This window comes from Podarcis liolepis (assembly GCF_965112155.1).
Source record: "Podarcis liolepis genome assembly, chromosome: 4".
Taxonomy (NCBI): domain Eukaryota; kingdom Metazoa; phylum Chordata; class Lepidosauria; order Squamata; family Lacertidae; genus Podarcis; species Podarcis liolepis.
The window spans coordinates 102816073-102835687 of NC_139558.1; the positions used below are offsets into that span (position 1 = coordinate 102816073).

At 44.6% G+C, this 19615-nt stretch overlaps 2 protein-coding genes across 5 annotated transcripts in view; both read left to right on the forward strand.

Moving 5' to 3' along the window:
- Window positions 1–14463, forward strand: part of LOC310705039 (uncharacterized protein) — a 35534-nt gene extending 21071 nt beyond the window's left edge. For all 3 annotated transcript variants that reach the window (XM_083499327.1, XM_083499328.1, XM_083499329.1), the window contains one exon: window positions 6608–14463. In XM_083499327.1, coding sequence (XP_083355453.1) covers window positions 6608–8874 — 2267 coding nt within the window. In that variant the 3' untranslated portion in view covers window positions 8875–14463. The remainder of the gene's footprint in view (window positions 1–6607) is intronic.
- Window positions 1–19615, forward strand: part of LOC310705065 (uncharacterized protein) — a 177096-nt gene that overhangs the window by 134179 nt on the left and 23302 nt on the right. The window lies entirely within an intron of this gene.

Consider the following 19615-nt stretch of genomic DNA (forward strand, 5'->3'; position numbering starts at 1 on the left):
CTGGAACAGAGCAGGATCTCAGTGTTTGAGTTCGCCAGAAGCCCAGCCACCCTCCACAACAACCCATGAAACAAACAGTACATAACATATCAGACAGGATCCTCACCTCAACTGAAACCAAAGTACTCTCCAAAGGTTTCAACTTTGCAGTCGCCCCGAGACGCATCCCCACGGAAAACATCATATGCGGAGTCGAAGCTAGCCTAACCAAAATCAACCCAGATGAAGCCAATAAAATCAGACTTGAAGTCACCAACATCCTCTGCTCCAGCAAACCACCCAAAAGCAATTTACACAAAGAAGAACAGAAAGCACTCACCAACCTGAGGAAAGACAACAACATAATCATTCTCCCAGCAGACAAAGGTAATGCCACTGTTGTGATGAACACATCGGACTACCAAGCAAAACTATCAAATCTACTCCAAGACCCTACCTACCAACCTATAAAAACAGATCCCACCACCTATCTGGAAAAAACCACCAAATCCAAAATAAAAGCCTCTCCTATCAGTGAAGAAATCCAGCTAAGAATCATCCCCAGAGAAAAATCATCCAGATGCCCCAAACTCTACGGTCTCCCCAAGATACACAAAGAAGGAACACCACTCAGACCAATAGTCAGCTCCATAGGCTCACCTCTACAAAATCTCGCTAAATTTCTCGCTAAGCAACTTCAGCCCTATGCAGAATCCATCGCTTCACACGTTACTAACTCCTTCCAGTTCATAGAAACAATAAAGAAGCAAAACCTACATCCCGATGACCTACTTGTGAGCTTCGATGTTGTATCTCTCTTCACACAAGTGCCCATTAATGAAGCCTTGACAGCCATCCAAAACAAATACAATCCCCCCGAATACATCCTGGACCTGACCAACCACTGCCTAACCAACACGTACTTCATCCACAATGGACAAAGATACAAACAGATAGAAGGAGCACCTATGGGATCACCCCTCTCACCGGTCATCGCAAATCTGTACATGGAACACTTTGAAACCAATGCTTTAGACAAGTCAGAACACAAACCCAAACTCTGGCTCAGATATGTTGACGACACCTTTGTAATTTGGCCACACGGGAAAGAAAAACTAGATAGCTTCCTCACACATCTCAACAGCCTACACCCCAAAATACAATTCACTATGGAAATAGAAGCCAACAACCAACTTCCCTTCCTTGACGTCCTAATCTACAAAAAACCTGATGGCTCCCTAGGACACACCATCTACCGGAAAAAAACACACACCAACCGCTACTTACATGCACAATCACACCACCACCCTGCACAAATAAACTCCGTAGCCAAGACTCTCATCTCCAGAACCAAACGCCTGGCTGACAAAGACCACTTGACAACTGAGTTACAGAATCTCTCAAATGTGTTAATCGCCAATGGATACCAGCAAAACAGGGTTACGAAGCTAATCCAAAAAGAAACACCCCCCAAAAACCAAGACACAGAAGAAAACAATGGCATGGCCCTCCTTCCTTATATCAAGGGCACTACAGATAAAATTAGCAAAATCCTCCATAAACACAATATCAAAACAGCCTTTTGCACCAACCAAAAAATAGCCAATATCCTCAGAAACCCCAAAGATAAAATCCAGTTGGAAAACCAAGGGGTCTATGAAATACCCTGCAAAGTCTGCCCAGCCACGTACATTGGACAAACAAACAGACGAATAAATGCACGTATCGCAGAACACAAGAATGCCGTCAAAAAAGAAGAAAAAACTTCCTCTCTTTTCCAACACATGAAAGAAACAGGACACGAAATTAATTTTGCAGATTCCAAATTGCTCTTTAACATGGAACATCACCACAAGAGAATAATCATGGAAGCCATCGAGATAGAGAAACACCCTCACAACATGAACAAGCGTGACGACACGTCCCGCCTGCCAGACATCTGGAAATTAGCCCTCCCCACAAAAACCGACACCAGAACCAGAGGCACACAGAACACCATCACCAATCAACCACACCAGACCCAAACCCAGACCCTCTCCACAGATAAATTACAGACACCATCCAGTAGCCAAACCATAGTGGCACCTCCGGATGCTACACCCCCCTGCAATCCCTACACAGATCTGACTGGCACAGGGCACAAAACCACAGCTCGCCCCTATACACGAAGCCAAGCCAGAGCACAATTAAGTGCAGTACAGCCATCTTCTCAGAAAAACTCTTCACAAGTTCAAGAGGTCAAGACACGAAAGCTTTAGCAACTAATCCACTCTTAATGACCCTCCTAAGTGGTACTCAGAATATCACTCAAGAAATCACTCAAGATATCCCTCAAGTAATTAAGGAACAAAAGAAGAAAAGTCACACTATCCTGGGAACTTCCTCTCTGCCCAGAATACACCACACCCCCTCAACAGTATTTATAGGAACTCAAACACTGAGATCCTGCTCTGTTCCAGTAACAAGAAGCCGTAAGCACCAGCCTGAAGATGACGAGTGAGACCTCGTCGAAACGTCGCCTAGACACCCCAACTCTTACACGGGAAGACACCCGAAGACACCAAAACCTGCATTCCTGTACCCGTGAAAATCTACGAAAGCAAATATCTCACCTCTACGGGGAGGAAACCTTCCAGCTGACAAGAACCTACGAGAAACTAGAAATCCGAAGAGCCACCATCTTATGTGATCTCTTGTTCCTACGCAACTGCCGAGACAACAACTTAATTCCCACATGCTTCCAACTGAAATTCCACTCTAAAACCCCAGCTACCGAAAGGATCCTGAAACGAACTGAACTATCCCTAATCAGAAACGAAATACATAAGAAAAGATACCTACTAAACCAAACCAACAAAGATCTGCTCACTCTTCACCTCAAACTCTGTAACAAAATCCACCCTGCACTCTGGGACAAATGCAAACAACTAGCCGTCTGGAGAGCTGAAACTGAGACCTCACATAAGACAGACAGACACACCAACAAACTCCACAAACTAGAGAAACGCCAGAAGCCCAGCCACCCTCCACAACAACCCATGAAACAAACAGTACATAACATATCAGACAGGATCCTCACCTCAACTGAAACCAAAGTACTCTCCAAAGGTTTCAACTTTGCAGTCGCCCCGAGACGCATCCCCACGGAAAACATCATATGCGGAGTCGAAGCTAGCCTAACCAAAATCAACCCAGATGAAGCCAATAAAATCAGACTTGAAGTCACCAACATCCTCTGCTCCAGCAAACCACCCAAAAGCAATTTACACAAAGAAGAACAGAAAGCACTCACCAACCTGAGGAAAGACAACAACATAATCATTCTCCCAGCAGACAAAGGTAATGCCACTGTTGTGATGAACACATCGGACTACCAAGCAAAACTATCAAATCTACTCCAAGACCCTACCTACCAACCTATAAAAACAGATCCCACCACCTATCTGGAAAAAACCACCAAATCCAAAATAAAAGCCTCTCCTATCAGTGAAGAAATCCAGCTAAGAATCATCCCCAGAGAAAAATCATCCAGATGCCCCAAACTCTACGGTCTCCCCAAGATACACAAAGAAGGAACACCACTCAGACCAATAGTCAGCTCCATAGGCTCACCTCTACAAAATCTCGCTAAATTTCTCGCTAAGCAACTTCAGCCCTATGCAGAATCCATCGCTTCACACGTTACTAACTCCTTCCAGTTCATAGAAACAATAAAGAAGCAAAACCTACATCCCGATGACCTACTTGTGAGCTTCGATGTTGTATCTCTCTTCACACAAGTGCCCATTAATGAAGCCTTGACAGCCATCCAAAACAAATACAATCCCCCCGAATACATCCTGGACCTGACCAACCACTGCCTAACCAACACGTACTTCATCCACAATGGACAAAGATACAAACAGATAGAAGGAGCACCTATGGGATCACCCCTCTCACCGGTCATCGCAAATCTGTACATGGAACACTTTGAAACCAATGCTTTAGACAAGTCAGAACACAAACCCAAACTCTGGCTCAGATATGTTGACGACACCTTTGTAATTTGGCCACACGGGAAAGAAAAACTAGATAGCTTCCTCACACATCTCAACAGCCTACACCCCAAAATACAATTCACTATGGAAATAGAAGCCAACAACCAACTTCCCTTCCTTGACGTCCTAATCTACAAAAAACCTGATGGCTCCCTAGGACACACCATCTACCGGAAAAAAACACACACCAACCGCTACTTACATGCACAATCACACCACCACCCTGCACAAATAAACTCCGTAGCCAAGACTCTCATCTCCAGAACCAAACGCCTGGCTGACAAAGACCACTTGACAACTGAGTTACAGAATCTCTCAAATGTGTTAATCGCCAATGGATACCAGCAAAACAGGGTTACGAAGCTAATCCAAAAAGAAACACCCCCCAAAAACCAAGACACAGAAGAAAACAATGGCATGGCCCTCCTTCCTTATATCAAGGGCACTACAGATAAAATTAGCAAAATCCTCCATAAACACAATATCAAAACAGCCTTTTGCACCAACCAAAAAATAGCCAATATCCTCAGAAACCCCAAAGATAAAATCCAGTTGGAAAACCAAGGGGTCTATGAAATACCCTGCAAAGTCTGCCCAGCCACGTACATTGGACAAACAAACAGACGAATAAATGCACGTATCGCAGAACACAAGAATGCCGTCAAAAAAGAAGAAAAAACTTCCTCTCTTTTCCAACACATGAAAGAAACAGGACACGAAATTAATTTTGCAGATTCCAAATTGCTCTTTAACATGGAACATCACCACAAGAGAATAATCATGGAAGCCATCGAGATAGAGAAACACCCTCACAACATGAACAAGCGTGACGACACGTCCCGCCTGCCAGACATCTGGAAATTAGCCCTCCCCACAAAAACCGACACCAGAACCAGAGGCACACAGAACACCATCACCAATCAACCACACCAGACCCAAACCCAGACCCTCTCCACAGATAAATTACAGACACCATCCAGTAGCCAAACCATAGTGGCACCTCCGGATGCTACACCCCCCTGCAATCCCTACACAGATCTGACTGGCACAGGGCACAAAACCACAGCTCGCCCCTATACACGAAGCCAAGCCAGAGCACAATTAAGTGCAGTACAGCCATCTTCTCAGAAAAACTCTTCACAAGTTCAAGAGGTCAAGACACGAAAGCTTTAGCAACTAATCCACTCTTAATGACCCTCCTAAGTGGTACTCAGAATATCACTCAAGAAATCACTCAAGATATCCCTCAAGTAATTAAGGAACAAAAGAAGAAAAGTCACACTATCCTGGGAACTTCCTCTCTGCCCAGAATACACCACACCCCCTCAACAGTATTTATAGGAACTCAAACACTGAGATCCTGCTCTGTTCCAGTAACAAGAAGCCGTAAGCACCAGCCTGAAGATGACGAGTGAGACCTCGTCGAAACGTCGCCTAGACACCCCAACTCTTACACGGGAAGACACCCGAAGACACCAAAACCTGCATATATATATATATATACACACACACACACACACACACACACACACACATATATATATATATATAAATGGTTCAGTATCTGGGAAAAGATCACCTGCGGAACACTTCAGTTTGGGCTCATGTATTTCGTTTATGCATTTTCCCGCATTTATATTCCCATTAATGACGCAAATTCTGCCCACACCTTTTGCTGCCATACAACCCCAGATCATCACACTGTCTGGGTGTTTCACAGTCGGTGTAATGCAAGTAGGATGTAAATCTTCTCTGATTCTTCTCCTCGCGTATTTCATGCCATCACTACCAAGCAAGGAGATTTGGGTTTCATCGCTCCAAATAACACTGTCCCATTGTTCCGCTGTACAGTTAACATGGGTTTCATCTTTTCCACCTTTGTTGGAGAGATAACAATGGTTTTTTCCTTAGAATTCTAACATTTAGACCAGACTTGCACTCAACTTCACATTACATTGCGCCATGTCATCTTGTATACACCCAGATGATTTTCTTCTGTCTTGTAGGCACAGTCTCTCCATTCTTCAGTTGCCAGCTTTGGTTTAGTTTTTCCCAATTTTTCATCTAATTTATTCATAACTGTAGCCTTGTTCACTTAATAGTACAATTTTACATCACTTTCTGGGTGACCAGTCAACTCTTTGAGCCATTTCTTTAATTTGATTATGTTTTTCAACCTCACTAAATTACCAACTTGATAGCAATCACATAAGACACTGACAAAAGTCAACCTAAGCAAGTTGTGTTTCCTTTTTCTGGTTATTTGGCTATAAGGTTTGATAAAATATAGGTAATTGAACAAACTTTGTTGGATTGCATTCTTGATTGCATTCTTGATGAAATCATCTTTCCATTGATATATAAATTTATAATATTACTCCAAAAGAAGAACTACACTTTTTCCCAAAAGTCTTCCACAATTTTGACCACTACTTTATATCAAACAAAGCAACATTCAACAACACATCAGAATCTCATAATAAATATGTTGGTTAATGACAAACAACACAGGTAATGAACACACACCCAACTCCCTTCAGATCTTCTCCATTTGTTCCTGAGGCTCTAATCCCTTTTTGTTTCCATTTCAGATGGTGATGAATTGGAAATCGAGAACAAAGGTGACCACGACAAAATCCCCAGAGAGGAGAAGCCACACAAAAATTTGGAGTGTGGAGAAAGCTGTAGTCAGAGCTCCCATTCTACTTCCCATCAACAAAATATCATTGGAAAGAAAGTCTATCAGTGCATGGAATGTGGAAAGAGCTTCAGGAAGAGCTCCATTCTCACTTACCATCAAAGAATTCATACAGGGGAGAAACCCTATCAGTGTGTGGAATGTGGAAAGAGCTTCACTCATAGCTCCAATCTCACTTCCCATCAAAGAATTCATACAGGGGAGAAACCCTATCAGTGTGTGGAATGTGGAAAGAGCTTCAAAAAAAGCTCGTCTCTCACTTCCCATCACAGAATTCATACAGGGGAGACACCCTATCAGTGCATGGAATGTGGAAAGAGCTTCAGTCACAGCTCCCATCTCACTTCCCATCAAAGAATTCATACAGGTGAGAAACCCTATCAGTGTGTGGAATGTGGAAAGAGCTTCACTCATAGCTCTTCTCTCGCTTCTCATCACAGAATTCATACAGGGGAGAAACCCTATCAGTGTGTGGAATGTGGAAAGAGCTTCACTCATAGCTCTTCTCTCGCTTCTCATCACAGAATTCATACAGGGGAGAAACCCTATCAGTGTGTGGAATGTGGTAAGAGCTTCAGGAAAAGCTCCTCTCTCACTTCCCATCACAGAATTCATACAGGGGAGCAACCGTATCAGTGCATGGAATGTGGAAAGAGCTTCAGTCACAGCTCCCATCTCACTTCCCATCATGGAATTCATACAGGGGAGAACCCCTATCAGTGTGTGGAATGTGGAAAGAGCTTCACTCATAGCTCTTCTCTTGCTTCTCATCACAGAATTCATACAGGGGAGAAACCCTATCAGTGTGTGGAATGTGGAAAGAGCTTCAGGATGAGCTCCTCTCTCACTTCCCACCACAGAATTCATACGGGGGAGAAACCCTATCAGTGTGTGGAATGCGGAAAGAGCTTCAGGATGAGCTCCTCTCTCACTTCCCATCACAGAATTCATACAGGGGAGAAACCCTATCAGTGTGTGGAATGTGGAAAGAGCTTCAGTCAGAGTGTCCTTCTCACTAAGCACCAGAGAATTCATAAAGGGGAGAAACCCTATCAGTGTGTGGAATGTGGAAAGAGCTTCAGGATGAGCTCCTCTCTCACTTCCCACCACAGAATTCATACGGGGGAGAAACCCTATCAGTGTGTGGAATGCGGAAAGAGCTTCAGGATGAGCTCCTCTCTCACTTCCCATCACAGAATTCATACAGGGGAGAAACCCTATCAGTGTGTGGAATGTGGAAAGAGCTTCAGTCAGAGTGTCCTTCTCACTAAGCACCAGAGAATTCATAAAGGGGAGAAACCCTATCAGTGTGTGGAATGTGGAAAGAGCTGCAGGAATAGTGCCCATCTCACTTACCATCACAGAATTCATAAAGGGGAGAAACCCTATCAGTGTGTGGAATGTGGAAAGAGCTTCCGTCAGAGCTCTGCTCTCACTTCCCATCAAAAAATTCATACAGGGGAGAAACCCTATCAGTGTGTGGAATGTGGAAAGAGCTTCAGTCAGAGGTTCCATCTCACTTCCCATCAAAAAATTCATAAAGAGGAGAAACCCTATCAGTGTGTGGAATGTGGAAAGAGCTTCACTGATAGCTCCTCTCTCACTTACCATCACAGAATTCATACAGGGGAGAAACCCTATCAGTGTGTGGAATGTGGAAAGAGCTTCACTCAGAGCTCCAATCTCACTTCCCATCAAAGAATTCATACAGGGGAGAAACCCTATCAGTGTGTGGAATGTGGAAAGAGCTTCACTCAGAGCTCCAATCTCACTTCCCATCAAAGAATTCATACAGGGGAGAAACCCTATCAGTGTGTGGAATGTGGAAAGAGCTTCCGTCAGAGCTCCGATCTCACTTACCATCACAGAATTCATACAGGGGAGAAACCCTATCAGTGTGTGGAATGTGGAAAGAGCTTCAATAGGAGCTCCAATTTCACTTCCCATCAAAGAATTCATACAGGGGAGAAACCCTATCAGTGTGTGGAATGTGGAAAGAGCTTCCATCAGAGGTCCGCTCTCACTTCCCATCACAGAATTCATACACGGGAGAAACCTTATCAGTGTGTGGAATGTGGAAAGAGCTTCACTGTTAGCTCTAAACTCACTTCCCATCAAAGAATCCATACAAAGGTCGGAAAAACCATTATACAGCTTTAGGAGCCAGGCTAATCCACGCCTTTTTAACCAGGCCTTTTTCTTATTAACATCTAATACTATTTCTGGATTAACATCTAATACCAGTTCTGGGCACCACAATTCAAGAAGGACACCGACAAACTGGAACGTGTCCAGAGGAGGGCAACCAAAATGGTCAAAGGCCTGGAAACGATGCCTTATGAGGACCGGCTAAGGGAGCTGGGCATGTTTAGCCTGGAGAAGAGGAGGTTAAGGGGTGATATGATAGCCATGTTCAAATATATAAAAGGATGTCACATAGAGGAGGGAGAAAGGTTGTTTTCTGCTGCTCCAGAGAAGCGGACACGGAGCAATGGATCCAAACTACAAGAAAGAAGATTCCACCTAAACATTAGGAAGAACTTCCTGACAGTGAGAGCTGTTCGACAGTGGAATTTGCTGCCAAGGAGTGTGGTGGAGTCTCCTACTTTGGAGGTCTTTAAGCAGAGGCTTGACAACCATATGTCAGGAGTGCTCTGATGGTGTTTCCTGCTTGGCAGGGGGTTGGACTTGATGGCCCTTGTGGTCTCTTCCAACTCTATGATTCTATGATTCTATGATTCTATTTTCATTTTAACGTGATGTTTTGTGTTATTATGTTGTGTTTTTATGTTCTAAGCATTCTGAGACGTGTGGGTGTAGGGAATACGGCCAACTCCTAAATGCCAAGGGGTCTTTGTCCCCCCCTTTTAAATATTGGAGGAGGCCACCCCCAGGTTTTCTTTGTGTTTTTTTTTTTGAAATGCAACCTTTTTTTCTTCCACTGCTTGCCATACAATTTCACTTTCAATTTGCCCTTTTAAGAAATTTTTATAAACTGCACAAAGGTCATGAGAAAAACAAAATGCAAGAAAATACAAATGTGGACAGGTCCCATCTTTGCAGGCCAAACACAAAAGTTGCTTTAAAGTAGGCTTTCCCAAACTTGGCTCCCCAGCAACTCCCGGACTACGGTTCCCATCATCCCTCCCCATTGGTCCTGCTAGCTAGGGATGATGGGAGTTGTAGTCCAAAAGCAGCTGGAGACCCAAGTTTGCTTTAAAGGGAAAGTAGGCTGGCCCTGTGACACCCTCTGCTGGCCAAAAGCACTGCCCCAGAATCTGAACCACCCCCAGTACTCCTAATTGGAATTTATAGAGCACAAAACTGAAGTTTGATCGGCACTTCAACCTCTAGGGAGCTTCTAGGTGCTTTCTGCACCACCTAGAGTACCCACAGAATTGTGGCTTCTACTGGCAACACACACAGGAGAACAAATGAAAGACAAACACAATGAGCAAGAAAAAACCTGGAAAGGGCCATACCAAATGGACATCCGGTGTGAAGAGGTCACTTTCCCCACTGCTGAACAATGCCACAGGTAGAAGAGATGAAATGCTAAAAGTGTTCTCCGGGGCAAGGGGAGCTGCTGAGAAATTGAACTACGGGCGCAAAATATTACTTTTTTAAAAAGTTGCTGCCATTATAGGCATTGCCATTCAAATGGTGTGCATGCATCATGTGATTGATAGTGCAAGGCAGGACTTACCTGGCCCCCCACCAATATTTTATTCAAGTCGGCACCACTGGGTTTAGGTGGTTTACAAATTAAATAAAGACATAAATCACATTCCTTTGCACATGTTCCAGCTTGCCAAGATCCTCATTTATGCTTTTTAAAAATTATTTGCCCTTCATCTGAAAATTTTACATTACAGACATACAGGATGAAAGCATGTCTTTCTCAAAAACAAGACAAGCGAGAGAAATCTCTCCTTTTCTCCTTTTTTAAAAGAAATGATATTTATTAAATTTTCCAACAAGAAAAAAAATTACAAAAATAGTAAAAAAAATAATACAGAAAGTACAAGATAAAAATAGCAAAGAAAAGTAAAAGTAGTTAAAACTAAATCCCTCTTTCTATTATCTTACCACTCATTTACTTATTTTCATGACTTCCTCACACCTCCCTTTTTTGTATTCCATTTAATAATTAGTTCAGCAAATCCATACCCTCTTAATTTACCCTTAATTTCTTTATCTTCACATATTATAACTTCAAATTTTCATCTAATATCAATCCATTTTTACATATTCCTTTGCCTTATTGCTAAAACCTCTTCATTTCATTTCAACATCATTAACATTCAATAATTTTATAGTGTTTCTGTAAATAGTCTTTAAATTTCTTCCAGTCTTCTTCCACCAACTCCTCTCCCTGGTCTCGGATTCTGCCATTCATTTCCGCCAATTCCATATAGTCCATTACTTTCATCTGCCATTCTTCCAAGGTGGGTAGGTCTTGTGTCTTCCAATACTTTGCGATGAGTATTCTTGCTGCTGCTGTAGCATACGTAAAGAAAGTTCTATCCTTCTTTGGCACCAATTGGCCGACCATGCCCAGGAGAAAGGCCTCTGGTTTCTTCAGAAAGGTATATTTAAATACCTTTTTCATTTCATTATAGATCATCTCCCAGAAAGCCTTAATCTTTGGGCACGTCCACCAAAGGTGAAAGAATGTACCTTCAGTCTCTTTACATTTCCAACATTTATTATCGGGCAGATGATAGATTTTTGCAAGCTTGACTGGTGTCATGTACCACCTGTACATCATTTTCATAATATTCTCTCTTAAGGCATTACATGCCGTGAATTTCATACCTGTGGTCCACAACTGTTCCCAGTCAGCAAACATAATGTTATGTCCAACATCTTGTGCCCATTTTATCATAACAGATTTTACCGTTTCATCCTCAGTATTCCATTTCAACAGCAAGTTATACATTCTTGATAGTATCTTAGTTTTGGGTTCTAGTAGCTCTGTTTCCAATTTTGATTTTTCTGCCTGGAAGCCAATTTTTTTATCCAAATTGTAAGCCTCCCTTATTTAAAAATTATAAAGTCAGTCTCGCACTTTATCCTTAAGCTTCTCAAAACTCTGCAATTTCAATTTATCACCCTCCTGTTCCAGAATCTCCCAATATTTTGGCCAATTGGCTCCATATTGAGTTTTTTCAGAGCCTTCGCTTCCATAGGTGACAGCCACCTTGGGGTTTTATTTTCAAGTAAGTCTTTATATCTTGTCCAGACATTAAACAATGCTCTTCTGACAATATGGGTTTTAATTGCCTTATGTGCTTTAACCTTGTCATACCACAAATATGCATGCCACCCAAAAACATTATCAAAACCTTCTAAATTCAAAATGTCTGTGTTCTCAAGAAGCAGCCATTCTTTCAGCCAGCAAAATGCTGCTGATTCATAGTAGAGTTTAAGGTCTGGCAGGGCAAATCCACCTCTATCCTTTGCATCAGTTAATGTCTTAAATTTTATTCTGGGCTTCTTGCCCTGCCAGACAAATCTAGATATGTCACTCTGCCACTTCTTGAAACAGTTAATTTTGTCCAAAATTTGCAGTGACTGAAACAAAAACAGCATTCTTGGCAATACATTCATTTTTATAACAGCAATTCGACCAAGCAAGGAAAGCTTCAAATTTGACCATATTTCAAGATCCTTTTTCACCTCTAACCAGCATTTCTCATAGTTATCTTTAAATAAATTTAAATTCTTAGCAGTCATATTTACCCCCAGGCATTTCACTTTTTTAACCAATGTTAAACCTGTCTCCATCTGAAACCTCTCCTCTAACGTTCTCCTTTTTTGGGGGGGAATGGAGTTACAAACTTTGTTTCAATAAAGCTTTTGAAAAGTCCTCTGTGATATTTATATGAGGAAGCTGGTAAAATGTGGGCTGAATGAGGTACATCACAGAAGGGGTGTAGCCCAAAACCACCCCCTAGATACATCATACTGTAGGAGACCCAGAGCTTAGAGGGTTAATAGCTTGGGAAGTTACATCCTGTCGCTGGGGGGGGGGGTGTTCACATATGAGGTTTGTACACTTTGTTATGTGAACTACTTTACTTTCTGTTTAAGTTCAGAACCAGACATTTGGACATATGTTTCCAAAATGTATGTCAGAGTGTTCAGACAGCTTAGTGAAGCTGAAGTACTGTCTGAGCCAGAAGAATCTGGCAGATGGATTCACTAAACATTTGAGCTTCCAAAAACGGGGAGTTTTGTGAAGGGTTCGGTTTGGGGTAAGTGGTAGTGCTTACATTCACCCCAGTGATACAGGACAAAAGGGGGTGTGAGGAGACCCAGAGCTTATAGGGTTAATAGCTCAGGAAGTTATGTCCTGTCGCTGGGGGTGTGTTCACATAGGGGATTTGTACGCTTTGTTATGTGAAATACTTTACTTTCTGTTTTGCTGTGCAGGGGAGAGACAGCATGTCAGCTCTTTCTCCCGTATTGCTGATTTATTTTGCCGCTGTACGATAAAGCTTCTTAGATTAGAAAGAAGCTGCGTACGGAGTCTTTTTCTGCATGCCTGAGCTTTCTCCACACAGGCCACACCGATGTTCGCAAACTCTGCTAGACACCGGGAAAAGCACTGAGTCGCAGTGGAAGTGTGCCGGACATTAAATCTCACAGGTTATGGAGTCAGCTGCGTGGTTGTGCCTGTGTGTGAAGCAAGTCCAGCTGGAGGACCTGCCTGAGGGTAGTGGAACTTGCTGGGGAAGGAGCTACTGCAGGAGCTACTGCAGTGTGAGGCATGAGTAAGCTAGCCCCAGGGGAAGAAGTCCAGGAGTCCTACGCTGTCACATTTGAGAGACTTGATGGGTAGAAATGGGAGGAATGGTCCCGAAGAGCTAAGGCCTGGCTTACAGCCACGGGTCTATGGGCCTGCACTCAAGCTCCTCTGGTCCCAGCAGCGGCCAGTGCAGCTGCACCTGCGATAGTGGCAGCTGCTGCTGAGCTGAGGAAAGACCAGAAAGCAATGGGATTGCTAGTGCTGAGCATAGACACCTCACAGTTACCCCACGTTGAAGGGTTAGAGAATGCCCAGGTGATTTGGCAGGCGCTGGAGTGGGTTCACCACCGAACCACAGTGGGAGCCAAGATCCAGGTCACCAGAAGCCTTTTTGAGATGAAACCACGGCCTGGCGACAGCATCTGTGAACGCATTACAAAGATGCTAGCTGTGTTCAATAAATTATATCAGCTGAATGTGGTTTTTCCAGAGGAGTTAAAAGTCTAAATTCTTCTGAGCTCCTTTAGACAAGAGGTATGAGAACTTGTGCTTAACTCTTGAAGCAATGCCCCAGCCCAGTTAACGTTCCAGTTTGTCTCAGGTTGACTATGAAATGAGGGAGAATGTTGGCAGACGGGGGTGAGCCGGCCGAAGCTGTCCTGCTTCCAAGAGTGGGGGGGCAGTGAAAGAGGACACCGTGAAGGACTTTGCTACATGCCGTTGTTACACGCCGTTGTTATCGTTGTGGCTCAGAGACCCATCTGTGTAAACATTGCCCCAAGGAAACTGCTCAGTATGCCTCCAAGGCCATTGCCCCGGGCAACCAGATTAGGGGAACGGCCTGGTGTGGGAAGGCAAGAAAAGGTCCCAAGGGAACTGACAGGGATGCCACATCACACCATCTAGGGCGTGGCAGTTTGAATTTGCCTGCAAGGAAAAACACCCAGAAGCTTTGTTGTTTGTTGTTTTGTAATAAAACATTTCATTTGGTTTTACACTGGTCTTGTGGTGTCATAGTTTCTGTCATCTGCCACCAGAGGAAAAAGCCCCTCTAACAAAAGGTCTGACAGGATAACCCCAAAACCTTTTGAGTTGGTTCATGCAGACATCTGTGGCCCTATGTCCGTTGCAAGTCTGGGTGGGTCTAAATATGCTTTGACTCTGATAGATGACTACTCTAGAAACAGCTGAGTGATACCTCTGAAGGAAAGGGGAGGCTGCCACAATGCTGAGGGAGTGGGTCCCCACAGTGGAACTCCAGTTCTCACTGAGGGTCTGCAGTTTTCAATCAGGCCGTGGTGGGGAGTTCACTGGGTCTGCGTTGCAGAATTACTTTCGCCAGAAAGGGATACGTCACAGGCTGACAATTTCGCACTCACCACAGGAGAATGGGGTGGCAGAAAGGCAGAACAGAACGCTCCAGGAAGCGGTGGAGGAAATGCTTTTTGATTCAGGCTTACCACAACGCTTCTGGGTGGAAGCTTGGAAAACAGGGAACTTCACTCTGAATCGTTCTTACAACTCCGTTGTAGGTGACACACCCTCTTTTTTGTTCTATGGTAAGAAATTGAAGGTACATTTCTTCCATGTTTTTGGGTGTGAGGCTTGGGTCCTTGTGCTAAAAGCCAAATGTAGGAAGTAGTAGGACAGTAGTCTATGTCCTGGTATTGATTTCCAGTATGTTAGTACAAATTCAAGAGGGGAGTCAGGGTCCCTCTGGGATTGGGATGGCTTCTGTGAAGCCTTCCTCCTAGAGGGAGCCCGCTCATGTTTTGAAGCTTGGGTACCCATTTCTTAATTCACGTGTGTCTAAGATAGAAAAAGGGGAAAGTGTTACGATAATGAAGCAATGCAGCTGCAAAGTCCTAGCTTGAAGTGTAAACATGATGGGAATGTTGGGACTGCTGTGGGAACAGAGGGGCAGTCATTTCACAGTGCGCAGCACCGGAATTACCTCACAGTGTAATATGAGCTGTACAGGATGTACAGGAAGTTTTAGTCACAACACTGCTGGAATTTGAAGAGAGCAGTCATGTTTTTTGTAACACTGCAAAGACAGAAATAAAAGCATGTAAATACATTTCTGTCTATCTCTTTCCCCTGCCTGGGGGAGGCAGGAAAGAGGGGTGTGTTCTTCTCACGTTTGAGAAGAATCGCCGATTGAGACCTTGCCTGCGTCTGCTGGGGAATGCAGCCAGGGAGGTCAACAGGGAATCAAGCCGGGTGCCTGGACTGCTGCCAGCTTCTCATGAGAAGGGCTTGAATTTCCAACAGAAAGAGGGGTAGGTAAGGGTTTCAATTAAGGTATATAAGGGTTTTTCCTACTGTTTCTTCTATCCTCCATTAGCTAACAATATCACAAGGTTTCTCCCGAGTACTGAGCTATCTGGTTTTTCCCCCAGAGCTCCCCTACCTATCATTGCAAACTTAAGAAAGGGACCCTACTGGATGCCAGAGCAGTGTGATGCCAGCTCAGGCGACCCCTGGATAGAGTTTTTTGATCTGGAACACCCCCCTTGCTTTCAGAAGCAGGCTCACACCCAATACACGTGTTACGTGACTCGACTGGTGCGGCTGGGGTAAGGATAGAAAGACGGTCCCTTCCAGTCCCTTGCTTTCAATAGGACACCTGTTTGCAGAGAGGTGGGTTTTTGAGCCGGTCCTCTCTGTCTTTTTTTCAGGTTCCTAATGGGGTGGCTGGCTGGAAGTTCAGAAAAAGAGCTCCAACCCCTTGCTTTCAATGAGAAGCCCATTGCGGTGAGGTGGGTTTTTAAGCTGGTCCTCTCTGTCTTACTTTTGGGCTCTCAATTGGTGCAGCTGGCTGGAGGTTTTAAGATAAAGAGATAGAGCTCAGAACTCCCTTCTCGAGTTCAGCAGTGGTCCAAGGTCTTTCTCACAATCTAGACCAAGAGAAAGGTAAGGAAGAATGATAGATAAGAGAGCAGAGAATTCAGTTGCCAGGAGATCACCACTCCTTTCCCACCAGTGCACTGGATTTTAACCTATACTCACACATCTTCTGTTGTGATTCCAGGATTGATGAATAAGCCAGCTGGATCTTTCCTTGCTCCCTGGCTGGGCCCCTCAAGGCTAGCTGATTACTACCCCTGAAGATGGCCGGGGGTCCAAAAGGATTTTCCCAGGCAAAGGGGCCCATGCTGGCTGAAGATTTTGGGGGCCCCAGTCAGCCATACAGGAGAACCGCAAGCCCCACGTTGGTTGGGCACCAAATGTTACGGGAAATCTAGGTGAGAGTCTGCTCAGCCACCTAGCTCATCGGGCAGAGCCCGTGGGTCCCTGCAGAACAAAGAAGGAGTCCAGCCACCAACCGGAGCAAATTGCTGAAGATCTGAGTTTATTGCGCAACAGGTTCAAAAGGAGATTGAACCCTGAGGATCGGGTGACAAGGACTTTTATAACTTCCCACCATCTCCCAAGCTACAGTTTGAAAAACATCATCACTACATCAGAAAAGGGGAGGGTTATACATGATTAACATATGGGGTATGTGGGGGGGGGGAACATGCAAATACAGGATATGCATTGAAAAGCACATTCAAAGCACCTACAACAAGAAAACAATAGGACCTTGGTTTGCATAGTCTGCCACCCGGGCAGGCCTGGAGGAAAGAGCTTGGCCAGTGATTTGGCATCAATAAGTTCTTTTCTGTCTGTACGTGATCCCTCCCTCGGGGGATTATGGCAGGGACCAAGCAGTTTCCAAGTCCTTTACCAATGAAGCAGATTGGAGGTGGGATGGAGAGAATCAGTGAAACTGTTGCAAGGAGATAAGGAATACCTGTTACCCATTCAAGATATGCTCAACAGACACAGAATCAACAGACACAGAAATAGAGAAAAAGAAAGTAAAAATTTATTGCTGAGCAATAAAGACCCAGTAGAATGGTTTCCAGTGACTGGGCAATGAGCCCTGGGGGCTTTGGGTTTATATAGCTTATTCCAAACAGCATTAAACATTACTGTCAGGGGCTCAGGAGCAGAGGCGCAGGGGAGAGAGGAAATGGAGAGCGAAGGGGAAGAATCTGAGGGCAGCGGAGGGCAGAATGACAGCGACCCGAGAGATTCCATAAGCCTCTCCAGTGAATCAGAAGATTCCCAGAAGGGGCTGCCGATGGCCAGGGCAAGGGGGGTCCCAGGGGGAACACGCCAGAAGCAGGGGGCCAGCGGAGACTCCCAAAGCAGTAGCTGGAAATCAGGGCCAGCTTCCCCACCAGAGCGTAGTGGGGGGGAAGAGTCCCATAGGTCAGAGTCAGCGTCTCCTCCGGCAAGCAGGGAGGAGGAGTCGAGCCCAGCTGGCATCCCCGAAGGGGGAAGCAGTGACAGGAGCAGTGTAGCCGTTAGGAGGAGAGTGGGAGGCTGGGCGCGCGCGCCAAGTTCAAATGTGCAGGAGCGCGGGACAGCAGAAAATCCGGATTGGGAACCAGGTCCCAAAGCCCGCCGGAAGCAGGGGGAGGAGTCAGAGGAATCCGCGTCCGAAGAGTCCAGGAAGGGTGAGACCCCGGCGGGCAGGAGGACCCAGAGGAGAAAGGAACAGAGGAAAAGGTGGAGCAAGGCGAGAGTCTTGAACTGGTGTACAGGGGGAGGGGACTCAGACGGAGCTTCGGCGGTCTAGGGATTCAGATGTAGAGCTGCACGCCTCGGTTGTTAAACTAATTATGAACTTTAATAAAGACTTTTGTATATAAAGAGATACTGGCGTTGGTCCTCTGTGAGCTGGGACCTGAGGCAGCTCTGACAATTACATATTCATATACTGCAGCAAAATCAAACCAATGAGCATGGGCACAACCCTTCCTAGGTCCATGTAAAGATTAGTTCTGCTTTTCCATATCTGTGCATAAGAAATCACCACCGGCCTTTACCCTATTTCCAGCAAGCAAGCAAAAAGAGGGGGAAAACCCTTTGGCAGTTGAAGCCAAAAATCCCCCCCTCTCTGTTATCTTTTTTTAAAAAAATAATTTTTATTAACAGGGCGATCACATCACATTATTCAAATCACATTTGTAGCAGGAACCCCCCCACCTCAATCATTCTGTTTGTACAAACTTCACACACACACACACACACACACACACACACACACTCACACTCACACACTACATACGCCACATTTCTGTTATAAATTCATAGAAAAATCAACCATACATCAGATTTGCACTGTTCCATTTTTATTTTACTCCATATGACAAGGACTATCAAAGGGGGGTGGCTTGGTTCTGGTCAGCCATAATCCCTTCACCATACCAGCACATCCACAGGAGCCCTGCCCAGTTGCTATGCCAACCCTGATGATCCCAGACAGAAGACAATCAAGATCACAAAGAACTTGCATATGGGAGTGGATTCAGCATGGACTGAAACAAAGGACAATGATCAGATCTTGCCTCTGGGGGCAGGAAACTGCCAACTCCCCTTTGTCTCCTGGAAGTGACTCATGGGCAGGGGGAAAGGAAGAACCAGCCAGGTGACAGGACACTCAGGTTACCACCACAACTCCTCCCTCAACCCCTCCTTTCTGTGATGTAGGTGTGATGTATCTGAGGGGTGGTCTTGGGTTACACCCCTTCTGTGATGTATGTATGATGTTTCTGGGGGTGGGCTTGACCTAGAGGAGGGGAATTTCAAAAGTTTTTATAAGACCTTGCACACTATTTTTCTGGGTCTTTCCTCTCACCTACTAGTGAGGGGAGCACCCTGTTGCGACAGTCTTTCTTCAATAAAGACCAAGCCTACAGGCTGCTGATTTGCTTCAATTTACTCTGGTTGGTGTCTTTGCTTTTTGTCTAAGGGAGCCCTCGGATTTTTCCGGTAACACATTGGTTCCAAATCATACAGCCAAATTTTAAATTTTTGAAGGTACGCATATATCAAGCTCCGCACGAGTCCAAAATTCCGGATAAGTCCAGACATCACTTATTTTACTGCATTAATTAATCAGTTCTATCCACTTCAATCTGGATAGTCCTTTATTACTTTTTTCTCCATCTTGTTGTAGTCGTACATTCCTTTCTTTGCGATCTCTGATGATTCTCACAAGCAGACTGAAAGCTGGCGTCTCTGTGTGGGTTCTCTTCAGAAGCTATATCAGCCCAGGACAGCCTCTGTTCGACACTTCCGTAAACGAAA